Source organism: Mobula hypostoma, chromosome 11, assembly GCF_963921235.1.
Source record: "Mobula hypostoma chromosome 11, sMobHyp1.1, whole genome shotgun sequence".
In the NCBI taxonomy this organism is placed as follows: domain Eukaryota; kingdom Metazoa; phylum Chordata; class Chondrichthyes; order Myliobatiformes; family Myliobatidae; genus Mobula; species Mobula hypostoma.
In genome coordinates this window covers 48,412,336-48,439,213 of record NC_086107.1, presented here as the reverse complement: position 1 = coordinate 48,439,213, position 26,878 = coordinate 48,412,336, and the positions used below count along the sequence as shown (strand labels likewise).

Genomic DNA, 26,878 nt, shown 5'->3' with positions numbered 1-26,878 from the left:
GCAACCAGGGCTGCACACGATATTCCAAGCGTGGTCAAAGCAATTCTTTGTAAAGCTACATGTTCCAATTTCTATACTCAATTAGTGTTGCCTTTGAAGGCAACCTCACTACCTTATCCAGCCGTGTCACCATTTTCAGGGAGTATAACCTGCACCCCATTCCCTCTGCTTCCAGACCCTTGCCATGGGTGGTATATGTTCTGCTAGTATAGATGATAAAATGCGTGACCTCACACTTTTCTGGATTAATTTCCAGCTGACCTTTGTCCCTCTGGGTCCTTGGGCAACCGTCCTTGCTCTCCAAAATTCCACCGATCTTAGTGCCATCAGCAAATTCACCTATCAGGCCACAGGCATTCTCATCTAAGTCATTTATTTATATGACAAACATTAAATGTGCTGGCACTAATCCCTGAAGTACACCATTGATTACACACTGGCAGTCACAAAAGTCTGTAACCATTAATTCTGGCTGCTATCACTAAGCTAATTTTGAATCCAGTTTACCAAAGCACCTTGGATTCAATGTGTCCTAATTTTCTGGGCCAGGCTTCCTTTCGGGGACTTGTCTAATGGATTAGTAAAGTCCAGGTATAACACATCCACTCTTTTGCCTTCACCAAAGGAGGCAACCTCCTCAAAAAGCTCAGATTTGAGAGGCAGGATTTCCCATGCATAAAACCATGCTGACTTCTCCCATCAGACGCTGTTTTTCCAAGTGATTATAAACCCTATCCTATCCTCAAGAAGTTTTTTCTACTACTGACACACACTCAGTGGCCACTTTATTAGGTACATCTGTACACCTGGTTGTTAATGCAAATATCCAATCAGCCAATCACGTAGCAGCAACTCACTGCACAAAAGCATGCAGACATGGTCAAGAGGTTTAGTTGTTGCTCAGGCTGAACATCAGAGTGGGGATTGTCGGTGGCAGACGGGGTGGTTTGAGTATCTCAGAAACTGCTGAAATCCTGGAATTTTCACACATAAGTCTCTAGATTTTACCAGTTCTGTGGGCGAAAATGCCTTGTTAATGAGAAAGGTTAGAGGAAGATGGCCTGACTGGTTCAAGATGATGGGAAGCAGACAGTAACTCAAATAAATACGCATTACAACAGTTGTGCGCAGAAGAGCATCTCTGACCGTACAGCACGTCTAATCTTGAGGTGGATGGGCTACTGCAGCAGAATATCATGAACTTTCACTCAGTGGCCATGTTATTAGGTAGAGGAGGTACATAGTAAAATGGCCATATCGTAAGCCTCACCAGCTAGCAGTTTTCTGGTTTATCTCCAGTGCCTTTCTTCAATGTGGTATCAACAGCAACTATCCTCCAGATTTCTGGAACCGATTGTACTACTTGGGAACACATTGATCCTAATATTTACAGCAGCTAAAAGCCAGCTCTTTTGTTCAATTTTTGCACTCCTATCAGTTCTTGTTTTTTTTTGGTAATTTGTACACACAAAGTTGTTCATTCTTTCACAAAATTTAATTTACAATTAGTTTTGTATTTTAGCTTGTAAGCCATTGGCCACAGTCCTTTAGTGCCAACCTGTTTTAACACTGACTGAACATTCTCGGGCCAGGGATGGTGCAAGGAACTTATTACAGCTATTGTTACAATGCTGCAGCCCAATCAGTTTATATTAAGTTTCAATTTTAATATAAATAAAAACATTAATTGAATGATTTGCACTCCAAGTGCACAAAAATCTCCTTCAGCTAGTGTAGGTTGCACTGATAATAATTTCCAGGTAAAACCGCGACTGTCCCAAAGTTAAACCAGGCACTTTTGATTGGTATCCAAACAAAGGCAGCTGAGCTTTATAAATGAACAGGCGAAATTACATAATAAGTTCAGCACTGTACTTTTCACCATCTACACTGTACTTTCTATGAATACAGAACAACTGTCTTCTGACAGTCACAAAAACAAAGAGCAAAACCTGTAAACAATTATGAATGGGATGTGAATTCAGGGATCTTGTTTCTGGTGGCAATCTTTTGCACACGGCACCTGCCAGATTCACCTTGCACTGCTCCAGATACTTGCAAGCTTATATTTTTTTAAGTCCATAAATGATTACAGCTTTGGAACATGCTGTTGCATTGGTCAGTCAGCACACAGTGTTTTATGGGGCTCCATCAGGGCAGGTATTTGTGGATGTGTCCACACAAGCACATAAAGGAGATCATAGGGTCCCCCTCCTCCTCCACCTTTTCCCCACATCTTCTCTAGCCCCTATCTGCCGTGGATGAGATACAACAATCTTTTTTTTAATGCCTCTGTGTGTGTGTGTGGTCATCGGTAGAATTTTCTTAAGATCTAATATTCTTCTTGATGAAAAGCATGGCAAATTCTCAGCAGCTGCAAGCTGAGAATTTCTCAGGATACCTTTCTCCATCGGTAAAATACAGCTCAAGATTTACCGTTTCTTCCCAGGTAGGAGACAGCGTGCTCTAAAAGAAATTGTCATCTAATTTTTCCACTGTAATTAGAGTGACCCACCTTGGCATTTGTGATAAATGGAATGATACTACAGTTCACCTAAATGGGTCCAATGGAATATCTTGTCACTCTTTTATTTATTCCATTTGGAAAATGATGCATATAATTTACGGGAAAAATTTAATGCAGAAAGAAAATAATGGACAACTTATAAAAGTGTACATAAATACGCTAGGAAGGAAATAGTTTGTCCAAGTTTTGTATCTGAAACAAAGTATTCAAGCCAAACAAACTTGCAGGCAAATGTTTCAAGTTTTTAACTTTTGACCAACAGACACTGAGAGAATCGTTAAGGCATTTATTTGGACAGGCTGTAAAGATACAAGACTTAAAGATTAAGTCCAAGCTATCTTTCGAGACAGTGCCTGCTTAAAACACCCAGGGTCCTTTTTCCCTGGCCTCAGTGACTTCTCAAGTGTTACTAAAAGATTCTGATGGCATTCCTGGATATTCAGTGGATACTTGGATCTCACAAATTCATATGCTGTCATAAGATGCATGTTTTGCTTCAGCATGAGGTACTGTATAATACATGTAGGTGCCAGGGAGTACCCGTCCCGGCAATGAACTAGGACTCGTTTCTGTTTCTCAGCTGATGCGCTGATACAGCCATTGATGTCTTCAAAGCAGTGTTCTTTCAAAGGGAAAACATCTTCATTTGAAAAGTCATTGATGTTGACCTTGAGACGCGACCAGCTGTGCTTTACATTCTTGGAGCAGGTACACGGGATGAGACACATGTTCAACTCTCCAGGGAGGTTGCTCATATCAATAATGCTATCAATGTTGTTCTTGCACAGGATACGTCCACTGTAGGCGGCATTCAGATTCCCCACATAAATATATTCAGTCACCTTGGCAATGACAGGTTCAGAGTACTGCAGCTGCTCAGGGATGCCGTGCTTGCAGTCCCTTGGACTGTCTGTTTTGCTTGAGGTCTTGCGACTGTGGTTCTTCAGTTTTTTGGACCCAGACCTCGAGGGTGGGTTGGAGTCCGATTCTGAGCTGCTGTTCCAAGGTGGCGAAAATAGAGAAAACCTGCTGGAGGACTTGGTCTTGGCCAGTGTTTCGTTGGAGCCTGATAAATTTGACGTAGATGTGGCTGATCCAGAAGCACAAAAGAGGGAAGCTCTCTCCAAAGACCCCGTGCTGCTTGACGCTCCGGTTGAGTAGGCCTTGTCCATCTGAAAGAGATGGTGAAACTGTCAGGGAAAATATTCTTCTCATTAGACAGAGAATGGTACAGCACAGGCACAGGCCCTTCAGCCCATAATGTGTGCTGACCAGGATTTCAATCCAAACTAAATCCAACCGCCCACACATAACGTATACACCACCGTTCCCACCTGTCTGCTTCCACCACTCCCCCGGCAGCACTTTCCAGGCCCCTACCAGTCCGTGTAAAAAAAATTGCTTCATAAATCTCCTACACTTCCCCCCCACTCCCACCCCGACTTTAAAATGACACCTTCTAGTATTTAGCATTTCCACTCCAGGAATAATTACTGACTATCTGCATCTTTATATTCTTCTGTCAGGTTGCCCCCTCAACCTCTGAAAACAATTCAAGTTTGTACAACCTCTTCACATTGCTAAACTTAACAGGACCGTCAAAAATGATTTAATAATAATGTAATGAAAGAATACGATTTTTGTTTAGATAAAATTAGTTGTTGGATGATTTTTGCATGGCAGAGTTCTGATACTTTATTCTTGATGAGGCAACAATGATGAGACAAAAACAATGATGAGATACCCTGCAGAGAGGTGGTGAAAGAGCTCAAGGCCTAGTGCCAGGCGGATAACCTTCTCCTTGGTCTTACTGCCAAAGAGGTTATCAACTTCAGGACAATCTGCACCACTCACACCCTCTTCACCGCAGCGGCAAGCAACTTCAAACTCCTGGGAGTGCACAAACTCTCATGGTCCCAAAACACATCCTCCTTAGTCAAGGAGGTCAAGCACATCTATGCTTTCTGAGAAGGCTGAAGGAAGCTGGTCAATGGACATGATTTTCTGCCGATGTACAGTTGAGAGCATCCTAACATGCTGCATCACTGTCTGGTACAGAACCTGCACTGTGATGGACAAGAGGGCTCTGCAACGAGTGTTGAAACTGTCCAAAGCATCACTGGCACATGCCTACCTATCATCAAGGACATATATCCAGAAAGGTGCCAGAAAAAAGACGCCACAAACAAGAGATAATCTGTAGATGCTGGAAATCCGAGCAAGACACACAAAATGCTGGAGGAACTCAGCAGGCCAGGCAGCATCTATGGAAACAAGCACAGTCGACGTTTCGGGCCGAAACCCTTTGGCAGGACTCAAAATAAGCCAGCAATGTCGTGAAGGATCCCTCCCACACTACCTATGGACTGTATGTCCCACTCTCATTTGGAAAAAGGCAGCATCCACGCCAGGACCACTAAATTCAAAAACAATTACTTCCCCCAAGCCATCAGGCGAGTCAAATCCTTCGCACATTAACCCCACCCCACCACCACTACATACACATCACTTAGTGTCACTTTATCAATCAGTCTATGTACATACAATCAGCCTATGAATAGAACTATTATTTGTACATTGAGTTTTATGGGATTGCTTTTATATTTATTGTGTTTTTATTGTGTGCTTTATGCTTACGGTGTTTTTTTTAATGCTTCTTTGCATCCGGAGCAACAATCATTTTGTTCTCCTTTTCAGGAAATGATCCTGAATCTTGAATGGTTTTCCAAAGAGTGTGGTTTCAACAGGGTGACCAACCAAATCTACGAGTGCAGTCACATGGATAGTACTAGTTGGTTCCCAATGTTACAGGGTGTCACTGGCTGAATGCATGAGGTAGTTAAGGCACCATAAGATGAAACGAGGTCAACTGTTAACCTCAAGGAAGTACGATGTAGAGGTGTGTTAAGATTCCCAAGCAGCTGTAATGATGCTTTTGGTTTGTTGTAGTCCATCCTGTCTAATCTGTCCACACTTAGAAAAAGCTGGGAGACACCATGAAGTCCAGAACTACGCGGGTGAACGTCACATGATTACCTATTGTGATACTATAAAGACCGAAGGCAAACTAAAGGCAGAAACCAGGCAGCTGAACTGATGTGAGGGCGCCCTCCTGTGCACTGTAGATAAGATATGGATAATTACAGTAGCACATTCTCTCTCCACAAAACTGCAACAAAGTTAAGATGAACAAGATGCACAGGAGTAAGATGGTGCAGAGAACAAAGCAACTTTGGCTTCTTCTTTTGAAGAAGAGGATGAGGAAGAATAAAAAAAGACAAAAAAAGTGGCCGAAGACAATGCAGGCAATATACCACCTGCAGCCCACATTTTTGCCTGGGATGTCCACTGCTGTGATTCTCTTTAGTTGCACCAATACATGTCATCTGGAACCAAATATAAAAAACACTGTGCTCCAAACTACCTTTGTGCACAACCTGATACCACAATCAGCCCCCCACAAACACAAATCAGCATCCCTTTCACAGCTCCACACTCTCCTGCAGTAATTCATACTTCCCCATTCATCATCATGTCTAAAGAAAATACACCTGCCAACCCACAAACAAAAAAGAACAAGTCATGCAAGAAAGAACTACAAGCTTACATGTAATTTCAGAGGATCTTTCCTGGGTTCAGAACGCCAGTGTCATTACAAAGAAGCATGGCAGCACCTCGATTTTCTTAGAAGTTTGCAAAGATTTTGCATGTCATCTAAAACTTTGACAAACTCCTATAGATGTGCATTATGTCCTGGTAAGGAAACACCATGCCTTTGAATGGAAAATAGTGGACACAGTCTAATTCATCACAGGTAAAGTCCTCCCCACCATTGAGCACATCAACAAGGAGTGCCGTTGCAGGAAAACAGCATTCATTAGCATGGACCCCCTACCATCCAGGCCATGCTGCCATCAGGAAAGAGCTACATGAGCCTAGAATGTACACCACCAGGTTCAGGACCAGTTATTAACCTTCAGCCATTAGACTGTTGAACCCGAGGTTCTAATTCCACTCAACTTCACTCACCCTAAGATTGAACTGTTCCCACAACCCATGGACACATCGTCAAGGACTCCTCATCTCATGTTTTCAATATTTATTGATTATTATTGTGTTGTTTTTTTCTTTTTGTATTTGTGTACAATTTGTTGTCTTCTGCTCATTAGTTGTTTGTCCATTTTGTTGTTCGGACCATATCCTTTCTACCTTGCCCATTTAAGTGACTGGCTAAACATTTCTGAATATCAGACCAATCAAGAGCTATAGGTGCAGGACAGGAAAATGGAGTTGCTGTAGAAGATTAACCATGATCTGTTGAATGGTAGAGCAGGTTCACAAAGGCAAATGGTCAACTCCTTTTCCTACATTTCGTGTTCTAATGTAATTGTGAGGTTTATGCAAAAACCTACTCTACAAAAATTCTCATAAAAGAATGCAAAGTCTTTCTGAAATATTTGCATTTTTTTCCAAAGAACTTTAAAATGGGTATTAACTCTGAACTACAAAAATGCTGATGTTTATTGAAAAAAATGTTCTCAATGTGCTCTTGAAACATTAACTGTTCTGTCGGTGACCACTGAAACTGCAGAGAGTTGTGGACACAGTTCAGCACATCACAGAAAGCAGCAGAGCAGCTTTCCCTCCATGGACTCCGTCTATTTGTCTCACTGCATCAGCAAAGCAGCAGGCATAAGCAAACACCTACCCCCTCTCTCCCTGCACATCATCCCTTTTCTCCCCTCTTCCATTGGACAGAAAATACAGAAAACTGAAAGCACATACCAGCGGACTCAAGAACAACGTTACCCCACTATTATAAAACTATTAAATTGTTCCCGAGGATAGACATATCCTTGACCTCACAATCTACCTCATTATGATCTTGTACATTATTGTCCACCTGCACTGCTCTTTCTCTGTAGCTGTTAAACTTCACTCTGCATTCTGCTATTGCTTTACCTTGTTCCACCTCAGTGTAGTGTATAATGGATTGATTTGTATGAACAGCATGCATGACAACCTTTTCACTGTACCTTAATACATCTGACAAATTTCAGTTAACAAATTCACCAGGAAGTATAATTGCAATGTCTTCTCAGCTTAAAGTGCTTCTGTGTTAGGAAGGACAAAAAGAAACATGGAATATATTGGAAAATTGGAGGGATAGGAAGGTAGACAGAGGGGGTGGGGTGGCTCTACTGGTAAAGAATGGCATCAAATCAGTAGAAAGATGTGACATAGGATCGAAAGATGTTGAATCCTTGTGGGTTGAGTTAAGAAACTGCAAGAGTAAAAGGACGTTGATGGCAATTATATACAGGCCGCCCATCAGCGGCTGGGACGTGGATCAAAGGTTGCAGCAGGCAATAGAAGAGGCGAGTCAAAAGGGCAATGCTATGGTAGTCATGGGAGTTGTAGCATTTTGGGAAAATCAGGTTGGTAACGGATCTCAAGGGAATGAGTTTGTTGAATGCCTAAGACATAGCATTTTAGAGCAGTTTGTCGTTGAGCCTACTAGGGGATCAGCTATACTGTACTGGATTGGGTGTTATATAATGAACCGGAGGCGATTAGGGAGCTTAAGGTAAAAGAACCCTTAGGAACCAGTGATCACAATATGATTGTGTTCAACTTGAAATTTGATAGAGAGAAAGTAAAGTCTGATGTATTTCAGTGGAGAAGGGAAATTACAGTGGTATGCAAGAGGAGTTGGCCAAAGTAAACCGGAAGGAGATGCTGGCAGGATGTCAGCAGAGCGGCAACGGCGTGCATTTCTGGGAAAATTGAGGAAGGTGCAGGACATGTGTATTCCAAAAATGCAGAAGGACTCAAATGCTAAAATAGTACAACCGTGGCTGACAAGGGAAGTCAAAACTATTTTAAGAGCAAAAGCAAGGACATACAACAAAGCAAAAATTAGTGGGAAGATAGAGGATTGGGAAGTTTTTAACAACCTACAGAGAGCAACTAGAAAAAAAAATTAGAAGGGAAAAGATGAAATATGAAAGCAAGCCAGCAAATAATTTCAAAGTGGATAGTAACAGTTTTTTCAAATATATTAAAAATAAAAGAGAAATGAGAGTGGATATAGGACCACTAGAAAATAAGGCAGGAGAAATAATAAAGGGAAACAAGGAGATGGCTGATGAACTAAATGAGTAGCTTGCATCAGTCCTCACTGTGGAGGACACTAGCAGTGTGCCTAATGTTGTAGTGTGTGAAGGAAGAGAAGTGGCTGCAGCTACTGTTACAAGGGAGAAGGTCCTCAAAAAGCTGGAAGACCTAAAGGTCCATAGGTCACCCAAACCAGAGGAACTGCACCGTAGGGTTCTGAAAGAGGTAGTGTTAGAGATTGTGGTGGCATTAGAAATAATCTTTCAAAAATCAGTGGACTCTGGCATGGTGCCAGTGGACTGGAAAATTGAAAATTTTACTCCACTCTTTAAGAAAAGAGGAAGGCAGCAGAAAGTAAATTATAGACCAGTTAGCCTGAGCTCAGTGGCTGGGAAGATGTTAGAGTCAATTGTTAAGGATGAGGTGATGGAGTACTTGGTGACACAGGACAAGATAGTACAAAGGCAGCTTGGTTTCCATCAGGGAAAATCCTGCCTGATGAACCTGTTGAAACTCTTTGAGGAGATAAGTAGGATAGATAAAGGGGATGTAGTAGATGTTGTATATTTAGACTTTCGGCAGGACTTTGACAGGGTGCCACACATGAGGCTGCTGACCAAGTTAAAAGCCCATAGTATTACAGCAAAGTTACTAACATGATTAGAGCACTGGCTGATTGGTAGGAGGCAGCGAGTGGGAATAAAAGGATCCTTTTCTGGTTGGCTGCCAGTGACTAGTGGTGTTCCACAGGGGCTCGATATTGGGACCGCTTCTTTTTATGCTGTATATAAATGATTTAGATGATGGAATAGATGACTTTGTTGCCAAGTTTGCAGATGACACGAAGATTGGTGGAGGGGCCGGTAGTGTTGAGGAAACAGGTAGGATGCAAAAGGACTTGACAGATTAGGAGAATGGGCAAGAAAGTGGCAAATAAAATACAATGTTGGAAAATGCATAGGCCTTTCTACACTTTGGTAGTAGAAATAAATGTGCAGACTATTTTCTAAATGAGGAGAACTTCCAGGAATTTGAGATGCAGAGGGACTTGTGCAGAACACCATGAAGGTTAACTTGCAGGTTGAGTTGGTGGTAAGGAAGGCAAAGGCCATGTTGGCATTCATTTCAAGAGGTCTAGGACAGCAGTCCCCAACCACCGGGCCGTGAGGAAATGATATGATTTGGCAATATGAGTCAGCTGCACCTTTCCTCATTCCCTGTTACGGCCAATGTTGAGCTTGAACGCAAGCGAGGTTATTACGCACGCATCATCCATGTCAGCACGGGACGGAGATCAACTCCTCGAGCTTGCAAATGACGGCGGGCTGAAAAGTATGTTTGACATAACACCTCTGCTGGCATTCTGGATCAAAGTCAAGGCTAAATATCCTGAGATAGCACGAAAGCACTGAAAAGGTTGCTTCCATTTCCAACATCTCTCTGCATTGAATGCAACGAAAACTAAATTGCGGAATAGACTGGACATAAGGAACCCCGTTCGAGTATCGCTGTCTCCCATCACCCCTCGGTGGCACCGTCTTGTTGCAGGGAAACAAGCACAGGACTCCCACTGATTCAGCGATATTGGTGTGTTGCAATGGTTTTATATGTTCATACGGGGCGCATTTGTGCTGTGTGTTTAATATTCAAACGTTACTTAAAATGTTATGATGCTATTGACTTATAAGTGACTTATATAACTATATAACAATTACAGCATGGAAACAGGCCATCTCTGCCCTTCTAGTCCATGTCGAAAGCTATTCTCACCTAGTCCCACCGACCTGCACTCATCCCATAACCCTCCATCCCTTTCCTGTCCATATACCTATCCAATTTTTCTTTAAATGATAATCTCAAACCTGCCTCTACCACTTCTAATGGAAGCTCGTTCAACACTTACTTCAAGCTCCCCTGTCCTTCCCTGATAATTGACTTATCACTATATTCATGCGAGAAAAATATGTGCTGTGTGTTTAATATTAAATTTGTTAGATAAACTCTTTTAGAAACAAAATTGAGTGTATTAGCCACTTATCACCTATATTCTGGTAGTGATTAATACCGCCCCACCCCCCGAACAGAATTGCCAAAAACTATTGTAGAAAAAAGTCAGCACATACACGCATGCACACACAGGTGCCCGTGCAAGGCTTCATAGTCATGGTAGTCTTTCTCGGGGTAAACACAACGTATTTGACTGCTACTCTTGTCCATTGGCAACCCTACCCTCCCCACCACTGGGTGGGCCAGTCCGCAAGAATATTGTCAATAATAAACTGGTCCACGGTGCAAAAAAGGTTGGGGACCCCTGGTCTAGGACACAAGCGCAAGGATGTGATGCTGAGGCTTTATAAGGCACTGGTGAGGCCTCACCTTGAGTATTGTGAACAGTTTTGGGCCCCTCATAGCAGAAAAGATGAGCTGGCATTGGAGAGGGTCCAGAGAAGGTTCACAAGGATGATTCCAGGAATTAAAGGGTTGTTAATATACAAGGAACATTTGTTGCTCTGGGTCTGTACTCACTGGAATTCAGAAGGAAGAGGGGGGAATCTCATTGAAACCTTTCGAATGCTGAAAGGCCTAGACAGAGTAGATGTGGAAAGGATGTTTCCCATGGTGGAAGAGTCTAGGACAAGAGGATAGAGGGGCGCCCTTTCAAAACAGAGATGCAGAGAAATTTCTTCAGTTAAAGGGTAGTGAATTTGTTGCCACATGCAGCTGTGGAGGCCAGGTTGTTGGGTGTATTTAACGCAGAGGTTGATTGGACATGGCGTCAAAGGTTACGGGGAGAAGGCCCGGAACAGGGGTTGAGAAGGAGATAGAGAAAAAGGATTAGCCATGACTGAATGGCGGAGCAGACTCAATGGGCCAGATGGCCTAATTCTGCTCCTACGTCTTATGGTCTTATGGTCTTTTAGTCTAAACTGTGGAGATGACCGGAGATGATGATGAAAGGCAAGCCACTGGAATTAAAACTAATAAATAAGTATACAGACAGCCAATGTCACCCAGTGCCAACATTGTCCGCAGTTAGTTCAGCACCATTTGACAAGAGATAAGGACAGGTTAACACTTCATAAACAACTCAGCCACTCTCAACAGTTCTGATGATGATCCTACCAAATATTTGTTCATTTCCTCTCTATATTTCCTTAGCCCTTCCTCAAAAGTATTTTTTTACAAATGTTAATCAATATTCTATAAGAGATGATGCGTAGCATTTTGTTTTAGTTGTAATGTATATACAAAGGAAAAGAGAAAGGAATGCCAGACTTGATTTTGTTGGAATAACTGCCGGTAGGTAACTTTGGTTAATTACAGTAAACCAGTAACACCTCCTGCACAAGTGATTCAGGAGCAGCACATGCTGAATTTGATGCTTTTAAAAAAAGAGTTGATGGACTCAAGTAGACAGAAGAAGGGCTTCAACAATGTACATAAACTGCTGTCCTTCTCACACCTTAATTGCTACCTAGTCAGCTACGAATTAAAAGTGGACAGCAGGGTGTCAGGTGAGAACAGTACTGGAGATCTGATACTCATCATACCCCACCTGCTGCACACAACTGACTCTGTGGACCACACAAAACTGTGGCAGATTTATGGGCAGCTGGAAGTTGCAGGACTCAACTACAACATGAATGGCAACCTGAAGAAACTGCAAGAGCATAAAAAGAGGAGGAGAGTAGGTCACTAAGACCCTCAAGCCTGCCTTGTCAGGCATTCTGATTATGGCTAATCAGTGCCAAGGCTTCATCTCCTCCTTTGTGTCAGCTCCCACTGCCACAGTTCCCCAATTCTTTAAAATTTATCAATTTCCTCTTTAAATTCCCCCAGTAATTTAGTATCCACAACTCCTCTGAAAGACAGCTTTCCAGAGATTCACCATCCTATGTGAGATGTTCCTTCACAGCTCAGTTTTAAATAATAACATCCTAGTCTTGTAACTATGCCCTCCAAATGATCTTTTATGCTTCAGTGAGATCACCCATCATTATGCTGAACTCCAAAGAATATACATCTAATTTCTTTAGCCACTTATGATTGGAAATCCTCTCAAACCAGGAGGTAGCCTAGTAAATTACTATTGGACTGTCTCTAATGCCATAAAGCACTGAAAGGCAATATACATCAAAGAAATGAAAGAGAGAACACTAGTTCTAATATTCCTTTCATCTCTGTTATTTAAATCAACAATGTGATGAGTTTAATTAAAAGTATAAGAATTCAAGTCACAGGTTCAGAGAAACAGATATGGTCTATTCTGTACGGGCTCACTTGCTGAAGGTTAGGACAATCTCTTTTTCGTCCCATCAGTATCAACAGAATTTTATGAAACAACAGAAGACAAAAAAATGATTGCAGTTCCAACAAATCAAATCCTTTCCTTATTGTCATCCATTCCAGGATATGTGTGTCTACTGAGATTTACTTACGGGTACCATTAATTTGTTTCCCACACTAGCTGGTGGCTCGCTAAAATATCTAATCCTCTTCAGAGTTTAGATTGCTTTCCATGGTCCTAGCCCACCCATGACCACACCTGGCAATGTTTCTTTACAGTAAGAACCACACTTCAATTAGGGTTGAAAATATCTCGCACATACCTGAGATTTCAGGCTGCTTTTAAAATCATGGGATTCCAAGGCCGCATATCTCCCGTTGCCATCTGAAGAGACTGATAGACAGAGAGGCCTGTGCGATCGGACAGGAAGCTTCGGGGTCGAAGTCATGGTTATGTGCTTGTAGCTGGGTCGCTCACTTCTACTCATTCCCAAGTTTGGGCATGAACCTGTGGAATAAAAGAGAAAATTATCAAATGGAATTTATATTCTTTGCCTTCTCTCTAAAGTAGATATTTCCCATAAATTTACAGCATGTAATAACTGAAGGCAAGCAGAGATTAATTGGCTGGTGATGCAAATGGGGCTCTGCGATAAATGATTAAAACCACTGATAATTATAGAGAGATTGAAGAGAACAAACAAGGTAGACGGCTGAATGTAGGTAACTCTGATGTTCTGGGCCTGATATCCAACTAAAAACAGGAGAGTTTTATGGCTCCATTTACTATTTGATTGCTGTGTAGGAATCTAACAACACACTGAGGTCGGATATACAGAAATCGAATAACACACCGAGGTCAGGTACGCAGAGATCCAATGACACAAAGAGGTCTGGATGACCATCCTGCATATCAGATTGAATGTGGTACCACTGTTGCCAAGTTTAGGAATGTATATTTTCCAAAAGGAATGATATTCTTTGCTCCTAATATTTGCTGGTAAATAATTTCCCTAAAATACTTGTTCTGGTATACATACAAAGTCTGCCAAGTAGGGAATGCACTTCTGTATTTATTCTGCTTTTTCTGATTTAACAGTGGACAACATTCTAGAACACTACAAATTTGTCCTTTAATGCAGATTTAGCTAAAAAAAAAGCCATTCTTCTCTCAGTGGATGTCTTGAGAAATGGTCCACGCTAGAGAGGGTTCCTCAGGATAGTGAACTGGCATAATGGAGGATGAGGTGCTATTGAAGGGTACTGCTCAGGAATCCACCTTTACAATCATGGCCAAGGCAAAGGAAAGGAGTACGGTTTCAGAACGAAGAATGACTACTACCCACCCCCCCCCACTTTGACCTTTAACTTCTTCTCTCCTGCCTATCAATTCCTCTGGGTCTCCTCCTCCTTCCCTACCCCCATGGTCCACCCTTCTCTCCTATCAGATTCTTTCTTCTCCAGCTCTTCACCTTTCCCACTCACCTGGCTTCAGCTGTCACCTTCCAGCTAGCCTCATTCCCCTCCCCCTTCCTTTCAGTCTTGAAGAAGGATCTCGGTCCGAAACGTCAACTGTTTATTCATTTCCACAGATGCAGCCTGACCTGCTGAACTCCCCCAGCATTTTGTCTGTCTTGCTTTCTTTTTAATATGTTTACCCTACCAGCTACAAATATCAAGGAAATAACTAAAAATGAAATGAGGTTTGAATTAGGGATGATCACCTTGTCTCTCCATCTCACGAATTTCTCTTGCATATTGTTAATCGAGTTTTTCCTCCTTTTCAATTTTTAGTCAGTAGGCTTGACATTTTCTCTAAAAATATCCAAGGCAGTTAGTTGTAGTTGGATAACAGTGGTGTGCAGAAGAGTATCTCTGAACACACATCACATTGAACCTTGAAGTGGACGGGCTACAGCAGCAGAAGACCAAAATATACACTCAGTGGCCACTTTAGTAGTAGAGAAGGTACCTGATAAAGTGGCCAAGAGTGTATACTTATATATACTTATCCAACTACCGCTTAAATGCATTTCAATATTCCCTTCAATTAATCTGTGTGAACAAATGGTCTCATTCTCACCACTTCAATTAAAGTATTCCTTTTCTGATTTTTTTAAAATACATTGATGGTCTCTTGATTTCAAATGAAAGTACTCTGGTGTCTATGCCATCACACCATTCATAATTTTAAAGACCAATCTTAAGACACAGCTTTCCCATCTCTTTTCAAAATAAGATCCAAGGTGTTAAGCTCTTACTGACAGAAATAGCCACATAATGTCTGTGGGCCTTTTCTTTACTGAGAAATCAATATGGTCGAGCACAATGTAGTTATCGGTTGACATTTCTGCACAAATATAACATTCAGCAACTGCCCTTAGCTGTTATTTCTTGTCCCTATTTAGAGCAGAGTGCCAGAGGTTATATTTCTGTTCCCATGCTCAATCACATGAGCCAATCCAGACAAAAACAGACCTGAAATTTTGATTAATACACAAAATACTGGAGGAACTCAAGTCAGGTAGCATTTACAAAGGAGAAAAAAAAAGCAGCTGAAGTTTCAGGCTGAGACCCTTCATTAGGACCCTTCACAAGTCAGCAGAAGACAGAGGACTGTGGTTGATGGGACTTTTTCTAGTTGGAGCTCCGTAATTAGTGGTTTTCTGCAAGGTTCTGTGCTGGGACCTCTGCTGTTTGCGATGCGCATAAATGACCTGGATGAAAATGTAGACGGGTGCGTTAGTAAGGTTGCGGATGATACAAAGTTGGTGGTGTTGTGAATAGCATGGAAGACGGGCAAAGAATACATCTGGATATAGATCAATTGTAGATATGGGTGGAGAAATGGCAGATGAAGTTTAACCCAAAAAAACGAGAAGTGATGCACCTTGGTAGGTCAAATGTAAGGAGGCAGTACTCTGTTAAGGGCAAGACTAGAGGGATCTGGAGTCTCAGTTCATAGCTCCCTGAAAATGGGTACACAGGTTGATGGGGTGGTTAAGAAGGCATATAGCATGCTCGGCTTTATTATTCAAGGCAATGAGTTCCAAAGTCAGGAAGTTATGTCGCAGCTTTGTAAAACTCTAGTTAGGCCACATTTGGAGAAATGCATACAGTTTTAGTTGCTGCATTTCAGAAAGGATGTTGAGGCCTTGGAAAGAGTACAGAAGAGTTTTACCAAGATGCTGCTTGGATTAGGAGGCATGCACTATAAGAAGAGTTTGGATAAACTTTGGTTGTCTTCTCTAGAGTGGCAGAGGCTGAGGGGAGATTGCAGTCTATAAGATTATGGGAGCCATAGATAGTGTACACAGACAGGGTTTAAATATCTAATACCAGAGGGCATGCAGTTAAAGAGAGAAGGGATAATTTCAAAGGCAATGTGAGGGGCAATCCTTTTACACTGAATGATGGGTGCCTGGAATGCAGTGCCTCAGGTGGTAGTAGATGCAGAAATATTCGGGCACGGGTTCCCAACCTTTATTATGCTGTGGACACCTATTATTGATCAAGGGACCCATGTATCCCAGGGTGGGAATCACTGCATTAGGGACTTCTAATAGATGTTTACATCGGCACATGAATGTGAGGACAGTTTGGTTTAGTTAGCAATTTGAATACTAACTTAATTGGTTCGTAACAACATTGTGGACCAAAGGGCATGTTCCTGTGCTGTTCCATAATAAATGATCACAACTGTATCCCTGATCTCCATAAGCACCCTGCCCATTCCTCCCCAAGACCTTCTGCCGTTCTACCTAATTTGTCCATCTTCCCCACCATCATTTTCCTTTCAGTGCTATCACTTCATCTCTTTCCACACATTTCCCTTGTCCCCACCTAATCTCAGTACATCCACCCCCAACACCACCCTTCCAACACAGCTCTCAGCACATCCCCTGCAGTCTGCTCTCCTCCCAGATCCGAAATGCTCCAACTTTCTCAGCTCCCAGCAATGATGGAGCAACCCACACTCTGTCTGGGCCCCACCCACTCAACCTTCAGAGGTCCACTGATCCCCAGCCTTTCTCAGCCAGGCCATCAATGGCACTTTGAACCCATGATCTCTTCATAGCCTGATGTAATTCCCTTTACCACTGAACCCCTGTCCTGTTTCAACATTTTCCCATCTCCAAAATTGACATTTATCACAATAATAGCCATCTCCCTTCTTTTGACTTGCTGTTTAAGAGTCTGATGCCATAGGCCAGCCTCAACAGCCAACCAGGCTTGCACTATGGCTGAGAAAAATTCAACGGAGCTTGAAGGGAATTTATTCTTTACCTCGTTATTTCCCTTCCTCCCAGCCTATCTCTGGAATTTAAATGTAAAAAGACACCAAACTACTGACAAGCACAAAAGATTCTGCACGTGCAGATGGATAAAAATAAATACATAAATTTGACAGCCACATACTCAAAATGCTGGTGGAACCAAGCAGGTCAGGCAGCATCTCTGGAGGAAGGAGGCTAACAAAACATCATTAACCTGTAACATTCATCTTGTTTCTCTTCTACAGTTTCTGTCTGACTTGCTGAGCAGTTTGTGCACTTACTGGTTTAATAATGAAACTTAATTTTGATAATCACAAAAGAGGAAAAATTGGCGGATAAAGCACTCAGAACTTATAAGGTTCAAAACCGCAATTCAGAAGGATATGCAAGAAATATTTTAGGCTGATACAGAGAGAAAGTTCAAAAGAAGTTAAAAATTAAAAGGGAAGTCAGGTGATGAAGACTGGGGTAAGAGTTAGGGGATTCTTCCCAAAATGAGAAAATATTACATAAAGAATCTTGTTCTTACCACCAAATAATCAGATGGGTTTTCTGAGGCACCACTTCAGCAATTTTTGCTAACTGTGGAATTTCTGGCCCTACACCGGGTCTTGGAAAGAAGATAAATATCTCGCCTCATTTTTGCCACAAAATTTCTGGCAATTCAAACATACTGCCATAAATCCTGCAACGTCTGCGATTCAGAATCTTTCCTTTCACTTTAAGGACCGTGCAGCATTTGTTCAGCACTATAACAAAGTTCCTGGCTAAATATTAACACAACGAGCACTGTGTGTATGTCTCAGAACAAAAGCAGCAAAGTGATCAGCCCGAAATGTGGCCGTTTACTTTCGAGCACTTGTCTATGTCTCCGTCAGCACGGTAAACAGCAGATATCTCCAAGCTTGAAGCTCTATTGGCTGCACCTCTGGATCAGGCTAATAAATTCTGCAGGCCCCTTTGCTTTTGCAAATAAAGGATTTATTACGTTACCAACAAAATGCAATAAAGAGGTTTTCAAAGAGTAAAAGCTCAGAGGGAAAGAATGCACTGTACATTCACCATGGCAAATAGGGACAAGATGTGTTACATTGCAGGAGGAAGAGTGCATGTGAGATATGACACGGAAGGGGAATGCTTAGATCGCTAACCCGTTGTCAAGAAGGAGGGATACATTGGAAGGGACAGAAAGAGGATTGAGTCAGGAATGAACAGAGAAGTGTGTGTGTGTGTGTGTGTGTGTGAGAGAGAGAGAGAGGCAGAGCGAAACAGAGAGTAGGAGACATCACAATACTGAAGAGAAATAACTGAACTGGTTATTGTTTAACAAGGAGAAAATTTATGACACAGAAAGAGGCCATTGTGACCGTTGCCAGTCAAAAAAGAGCCTCCCAACCTAATCCCACCTATCCTTGGCACCAGGTCATAGCTCTATAGGTCATGGCTCATTAAGCACACATCCCTGTACCTCTGAGATGTGATGAAAGTTTTAACGTTTGCCAATTTTTCATGTTAAGACCCACTGGGTAAAATGTTTTTCCTCATCTCCACTATAATCTTTTAGGACCGAGGTTAGGAAAAACTTCTTCACACAGAGAGTGGTGAATCTGTGGAATTCTCTGCCACAGCAAACTGTTGAGGCCAGTTCATTAGCTATGTTTAAAAGGAAGTTAGATATGGCCCTTGTGGCTACAGGGGTCAGGGGGTATGGAGGGAAGGCTGGGTTCTGAGTTGGATGATCAGCCATGATCATAATAAATGGCGGTGCAGGCTCGAAGGGCCGAATGGCCTACTCCTGCACCTATTTTCTATGTTTCTATGTTTCTATGTTTCTATAATCCTTCTACCAATTACCTTAAATCTATGGTCCTGTTTCCTCCATTATTCTCCAGAACTTCCAAAATCTCCAAAGGGATCCAACCACAAAACATATCTTTACCTCCCCCTCCCAAATTTCCACAGGGATTGCTCCCTCAGTGATTCCTTTGTCCATCTGACCCTCCCGCTAATCGCCTGCCCGGCACTTACCCCTGCAAGCAGACTAAGTGCTACACCTGCCCATACACCTCCTCCCTCGTCCCCATTCAGGGCCCCAAACAGTCCTTCCAGGTGAGGCAACACTTCACCTGCGAATCTGCTGGGATCATCAGCTGTGTCTGGTGACCACCTTTACATTTGGTGAGACCTGTTGTAAATTGGGGGACTGCTTCATTGAGCACCTCCACACCACCCATCACAAGCGGGACTTCCTGGTGGCCAAACATTTTAATTCTGATTCAGATTCCTGTTCCTGTTCCGATGTTTCGGTCCACAAGCTTCTCTTGTGCAAGATGAAGCCACTATCAGGGTGGAGGAGCAATATCTTACATTCCGTCTGGGTTCCCTCCAACCTGAAGGCATGAATATCTGTATCTCCTTCTTGGAGACAAATTCGCTCCCTCCCTTCCAGTATTCCCCACTCTGACCTTTTCATTCTCCTCACCTGTCTATCAATTCCCCTCGCTCCTCCTCCTTCCCTTTCTGCTATGGTCCACTCTCCTCTCCTACCAAATTCTTTCTTCTTCAGACCTTGACCTTTCCCACCCACTTGGTTTCACCTATCACATTCCAGTTAACCTCGTTCCCCTCCCTCTACCCTTTTATTCTGGCATCTTCCCCCTTCCTTCTCAGTCCTGAAGTAGGGTCTCGGCCCGAAACATCAACTGGGTATTCATTTCCATCGATGCTGCCTGACCTGCTGTGCTCCCCCAGCATTTTTTGTGTTGCTTTGGATTTCCAGCATCTGCAGACTTTCTTGTGTTTATCTAAGGCCCTGTTTTTGATCCCTCAGCTAAAGGATAGAGGTAATTATTTTCTATGTTGCTTATAATGCTTCCATTAGCTCTCCCTGCTGTTCTGCAGAAAATAATCTTATTCTGTACTGTCTTCTCTAACTAAAGATCCAGAGTCTTGTCAACTGGTTCATAAATCTCCCTGTAACAATTCTAAGTCTTGAAATTCTCCCCAAAATGTAGCAGCAAAGGGATTGTTTAAAAGGGAAAATGCTGGATTCTGTAATCCATAACATACAGAAAAAGAATTAAACTTATTCTGAGGTTTTTGCTGGTGAATATTTTAGTATTTAAAATAAGTTGATTCAACTTCTTTCAAACACTTTAAGGCTGTTATAGCAACAGAAAACTGAATGCAACAAGAATGTCAGCAAATGGAAAGAAATCAATATAAGAGGATTTAATAGATTAAATCATGAACAAAAATGAATGAGCTTACAGCCCAGGTCCCTGAACATCCTCCAGAGCAGCTCAATAGGTCCACAAAACATGACCTTGGCACCTGTCTCACATGCTAAGAGCAAACAACAAGGCATATCAATGCTTTATAAATGGAGATAACATACGCTTAACCCTAAATAGTTCAACAGGGGAAAAGGAAATAGAACACTCTTCCCTTCAAATGTTAACTAATCTTTTTTCCCACATGTGTGGTCTCACCTTCTGAATATTTCCAGCATTTTCCATTTTTATTTAGAAGAATGGAAATCCTGCAACCAGAAAGCGGAAAATCCTACAAAAAATAGTGGATTCGGCCTACTGCATCATGGGTAAAGCCCTCCCAACCCAGTTAATGATCTCTTCTGGCTGCTGCCATCAGGTAGAAGGTACAAGTACCTCAGGACTCGCTCCACCAGGTTTGAGAACAGTTTCTAACCGTGAGCCATCAGGCTCTTGAACAAAAGGGGATGACTACACTTGCTCCATTATTGATGTGTTCCCACAACCAATGATCTCACTTCCAAGGACTCTTCTTATTATCTCATGTTCTCATTACTTATTGCTATTTACATATATTTGCATTTGCACAGTTTGTTGTCTTCTGCACTCTGGTTGATCTTTCATTGATCCGGTTATAGTTACTAATCTATTGATTTACTGTACTTGCCCACAAGAAAATGAATCTCAGGATTGCATATAGTGACATATATGTACTTTGATAATAAATTCACTTTGAATTTTAAAAGCACTGGCAGAATAGAGAAGCCTTTCCAAATCTGTTGACGTGGTGCTTAGAAGCTGATAGAGAGATGGAGAAATTAATAGAGATGCAGAATCCATATGTGAATCCTGCACAAGCATTCAGGCAGCCATTTTATATTCTGTGAAGTCTTCATTTCCATTGCATTTAGGAAAGGGGAGTAGTGGCAGCATTTAAGAGGGATTTTAAAGCCTATGCCAAATGCTAGAGTAATGTGCATTTCTATACAGGGCAACAACTACAGTTAAAAGAGGTTTCAGTGCTATTTGTGTACGAAGATGTCAGGAAAAGCTGGTAATATGAACATCTCCTTTGGCAGCTCATCTGATATTAATGGAAGTGCTCCCTTTATACCTGTTGGCCAGCCGCCTGCCCACAACAGATGTACAGTGGTACTAGCTAGCTGATTCCCATTTGCCACTGATCAGGCAGCCTAAGCACTTCCTGTCAGTTGGAGCGTTGATGATGCTGTGGGAGATAAGTTTGAGGGCTTGAGTAGGTATAGTGTAGGGTTGGTCATAATTTTTAAAGCCACTTTTCAGTGTTGTTACTATTGCACTGTACAGTGGGTAATTCTAGATAGGAAAGATCTCTGAGCATGTAAATTCTCTGACGCTGATTAAGGGAGTTCATTGGAAAAGACACCATACCTTTCTTTCTGAGGGCAGGCATGGAAATACTCTCTCATGTTGTTATGATTTGCCTGGATTTCACACACTGCTTCTTTGCTGTATGTGCACATACTAATATGGCCATAAAGTCATCAAACATGTGATGCACAAAAATTTTTGACAACACTGGTGTGCCTGACATGCTTTGTGTTTATGCATATTCACAGAACCTTGTGACTGCTTTGCTTTTGCACAGGTTGCTAATGATGATTGGCAAATTACTTTTGTCTACTGAAGGACAGCTACAACATTAAAAAGCAAGTGTCCTGCTAACATTTATACAGTGGACTGCAGTTAATTGGGACACATTAGAACCAATTCACCTTGGCCCAAATAAACAGCTGCCAACGAGCTAGTTCATGGAAATAGTTAAAAAGATGAAAAAAAACAAATGTAATAACGAATTATATAATTAAGTGAAATACTGAAGTTATGTATTTACATTAAATACAGAACAAATTAGAATACTACCAGTAGTATTACAGTCCTATAAAACTGTACTAGTTCCTAATAGTTATTGACGGAAAAAATTCATCCAGTGTACCCAATGAACAAAGTCAGTTCAGATACCTAGTACAGTAATGCAGTTCTGAATTGTCTTACTGCTTATTTCTCACTATCAGTAACAAAAATCACTGCATTTTGAACAAACACACGCAAGTGATATTATTTAAAAACTGTCGCTCCAAACACAATGTAGAGTCTAACAGTCACACAAGTGTGAACAACTGATGCTAGTTAGAACCTGTTTGGCAACAATCTCCTGCCCCATATCAACAAAGGGAATCCAGGCAATTTTCTTTATCAGTTTTTGTTCTTCAGGACTTGTCCTGAGCTGTCCTAATTTATCGATTGCCCAATTAACCAGAATCCGCTGTTTTTGTGAAAGAAATTGTCAAGTTGGTAGCATTTCTTTCACAGATGGAACTGCTTTTGCACAAGCAGGAATTTAACTGTCAGTAAACTGCAGTAAATATGGGAACATGCAGAGAAAGGAGGATAAGAAAAGCATGAGCTGCAGAGAGTAGGGAAAATGTCCTTTATCCCACCCCCATAATGTGTCAGAGGACAAATAATCGTAATAGAAAAATATTTTATGGAGGGAAGGGTTAGAATAACCTTAAAGTAGGTTAAAAGGACAGTTCAACATCATGGGCTGAAGGACCTGTACTGTGCTGTACTGTTTTATGTTCTAATAGGCAAGTCTTGCAAAGACCCAGCTCTGGAACAAACATATGGGAACTAATTTAAAATATAAAGTGCGGGGTAATCTTTCTTTTCTACAAACAGTAGTACAGGTTTAAGTACCCCCCATCTGAAATTCCAATATCTGAAAACCTCCAAAATCTGAATTGTTTTTTCTTTCTTTCTTTTTAAATCTTTTTATTGAGTAAGTATACAAAAAAGGTAAGCCATATAAACATTAATACAATGTTAAAGTATAATAAAATTCCAAAAGATAACAATACCAAAAAGAAAATACTACAAACAATGTAATTTAAGCATAAGAAACCAAGATAACATAATAGTATACTAGATTTTATATATATCAATGGAAAAAAAGAAAAAAAAACCCCAAAAAAAAACCCACCGTGCAACTAACTAAAAGCAAAGCAAAGCAATGGGCTAACTTGAAACCAAACAGAGTTAAACTTAAAATCACGTCCTCAATCCCGACCTCCATTAAAACAGTGAAAAAAAACAAGAAGGGTAAATATTACATTAAATGAAAATATCGAATAAAAGGTCCCCAAATCTGTTCAAATTTAAATGAAGAATCATAAATGTTACTTCTAATTTTCTCCAGATTCAAACATAAAATCGTCTGAGAAAACCGAATTGTTTTTTCGAGAATTCCACAAGAGTCTGGAAAAGTGCCCAGGTGATGCACGGGTCTCTGCTTGACAGAGACAGTTTGGAGAAGTGACCTCACAAATGTAATGAATAGTTAATGAAAAACAGAAAAACACCCCACAGGGAGCAAAATGAAGATCTCAATCATGTATCGTCAGTGTTGGAGTGAACTTCTGCTGCCTAACTGCATGCTGATCATGAAACAAACAAAGATCTATCACGATGAACTGAAAATTGAAGGTAATTGTGAATATCTAGCAGGCTGACTTCGGAATTTTAAGAAAAGGCACAGCATTAAATTTTGTTAATGCGTTGTTGATGAAAATCTAACACCAGAAATCTACAATGCTGATTGTTTTTATACTTTACATAAAGTCTAAAGCAAAATATAAATGCAGTGTACTGTAAACTTTTAATCAGGTGGAAACAGAAAGCCTGCCATTTGTTGTTTCAGGTATTCTCCCGAGGCTGCTGTGCTGTGGTTGTTACCCTGCACTCATTATATTTGTAATTTATACTGTTAAGTACATATAAGTGATGAACAAGTATAAGATTGCTTACTGGTAGTACGTAAATACTGAGTCTGAAATGATGGTGATCCCAAGTTATCTTATTATATATTCCAACATCTGAAAAAATCCAAAATCCAAACTCCAGCCCCAAGAATTTCGGATAAAGGGTACTCAACCTGTACTAGAATGCACCTCATAATTAATCTAAATAGCTCAATCGAAGCTTTAAGACCATAAGTCAAAGGAGCACAATTAGGCCATTCGATTTACTGATTCTGCTCCGACTTTTCATCATGGCTGATTTATTATCCCTCTTATAATAATACTAGTAAGGGCTTCAACGTTTATGGAGAGAAGGCAGGAAATTAGAGTTAAGAGGGATAATAAATCAGCCATGATGAAAAGTCTGAGCAGAATCAATGGATCTGGAGGGGAGGAGAAGATGGCGGCGTGATGCAGTGTGTGCGGCTGCTCCGAATTGATATTGTATGTGTGAAGTAGGATGTCGTGCACAATCCTGATTTGATGGAGACAGCTGTAAGAAACATAGAGGAACATCTGAAATGCCTGCCTTACTGCCGCTGCTACTGTGCGATCGAGAATCTCCGGAAGGGAAGGTCTCAAATCCTCGGCTTTGCCTATTGCATGTTGCCGGGGCCGGGGTCGAAGCGCTCGGCAGAGATGGTGCTCGGTGCTCGGTGTCAGAGAGCTGGTCGGAGGTTCGAAGTTTTCCAACGGTCTTGGAGTCGGATAGTGGTCAGGTGCTTCCAGGATGCTGCATCGGCAAGTTTGCGGTGCTGGAAGCTCATGGCAGGAAGAGTTTTCTTCCTTCAGCCGTCTGCGTGAGATGATGGGACTTTCGAGAGACTTTGAGTTTTTTTTACCGTGCCTATGGTCTGTTCTTCTATCAAATTATGGTATTGCTTGCACTGTTGTAACTATATGTTATAATTATGCGGTTTTTGTCAGTTTTTTTTAGTCTTGGTTTGTCTTGAGTTTCTGTGATATCATTCTGGAGGAGCAAATTGTATTATTTCTTGATGCATGCATTACTAAATGACAATAAAAGAGGACTGCGTGTCCCCTCATAATCTAATCTAATCTAGAACCTATCAACCTCCATTTTAGATGTACCCAATGACATGGCCTCCGCAGCTTTCTATGACAATGAATTCCACAAATTCACCATTCCAGAATCCACTGAGGTTTGAAAGATCACTACTAATGCCTCCACAATCCCTTCAGCTTCCTCGTTCAGAACCCTGCGGTGTAGTCCAACTGGTCCAGGTGTCTTATCTACCTTCAGACCTTTCAGCTGCCCAAGTACCTTCTTCTTAGTAATAGCAGCTACATGCCCCCTGACATTTTGGAATTTCTGGCATATTGTTGGTGTCTTCCACAGTGCAGAACGATGCATACTGGGCTCAACCACAAACTGGTCCAAAAGAAACAACTATCCTGCATGTACTCTATAAATACCTTTTCTTGATGTCCAGCGCCAACCTGATTTTCTCAACGTACCTGCATATTGAAATCCCCTGTGACTAATGTAACATTGCCTTTTTTTTACATGCCTTTTCTATCTCCTGTTGTAATTTGCCAGATTTGCCAGATTTGCCAGCTTTACCAGATTCACAGCCAAAAAGGTAATAAATTCTTCTATCTGGTACAAAGCTTTTTGGGCTACAAGGAAGTTCATCAACTGAATGCATGATGGAATTCACTGTTTTGGATAGAATTGCAATTTTTTTTCCAGGTCTCCATGCATTTAAATGATGGCAACTAAATCTGCATGATGCTATCAAGTAGCGTGTAATTATGTCTTATTGTGTTAAAATTAAACTAATTTATGCTAGCAAGGACATTTTAAGCTTCTCCTCCAGCCATACAAGATTGTGAGGCCTACATAATCCAATCCGAGACAGCCTTCGATGGGTTGCTTGACTCAAAGGATTCGGGGGGGGGGGGATTCAATGCAGGAATGTGGCACTGAATTAAAAGTTCAGCCATAATATTATTAAATGGGGGCAGAATGTTGTATTCTTGCTTATATTTGTTATATACTTAAAGGGTTCAGTCTGACCAGGCTCATGGAAGTGAAGTCTAGCCCAGGGATCCTCCTACCTGCAAGTAAATCTAAGATTTCCATTTCATTCTTGTACTCACTACCCCTGCCATGTGTTGCAAGCCCATACCAGGCCCTCCACTGCTAGACTCCAGTTCAACTGAGACCTCAAAGTATATCACTATCTCCCACTTCAAAATCCTGGATTGAGCTTACAAATTACAAGTGACCCACTACAACCATTTCAGACCTATACTCCTCCAACTCCCCCAATCCCAAAAATTGTGTTGCAATGTACAGTACTGTGCAAAAGTCTTAGACACCCTAGGTGTTTTATGGGTTCAGATGGTATGGCCTCGACAGAGCCCTGATCTCAAATTACCGAGGTTGTCTGGGATTACCTGTCTCGATACAAACGAGACAGCCAAGTGCGCAGAAGAACTATGGTAAGTTCTCCAAGATGCTTGGAACAATCTACCAGCCGATTTTCTTATAAAACTGGCACAAAGGTGTACTTAAGAGAATTAATGTAGTTT

The 26,878-nt window shown here is 41.5% G+C and overlaps 1 protein-coding gene across 5 annotated transcripts in view; it reads right to left on the bottom strand.

The window, feature by feature from the left end:
* Positions 1-2,588: 2,588 nt before the first annotated feature.
* Positions 2,589-26,878, bottom strand: part of LOC134354279 (uncharacterized) — a 68,329-nt gene continuing 44,039 nt past the window's right edge. For 4 of the 5 annotated variants that reach the window (XM_063063193.1, XM_063063194.1, XM_063063192.1 and 1 more), the window contains exons 4-5: positions 13,255-13,439; positions 2,589-3,699 (exon numbers count right to left, since the gene is read on the bottom strand). In XM_063063193.1, the coding sequence (XP_062919263.1) occupies positions 2,851-3,699; positions 13,255-13,439 (1,034 nt within the window). In that variant the 3' untranslated portion in view covers positions 2,589-2,850. Of the gene's footprint in view, positions 3,700-13,254; positions 13,440-17,737; positions 18,031-26,878 lie in introns of those variants that run through there. The other variant, XM_063063197.1, reaches the window with a different exon arrangement.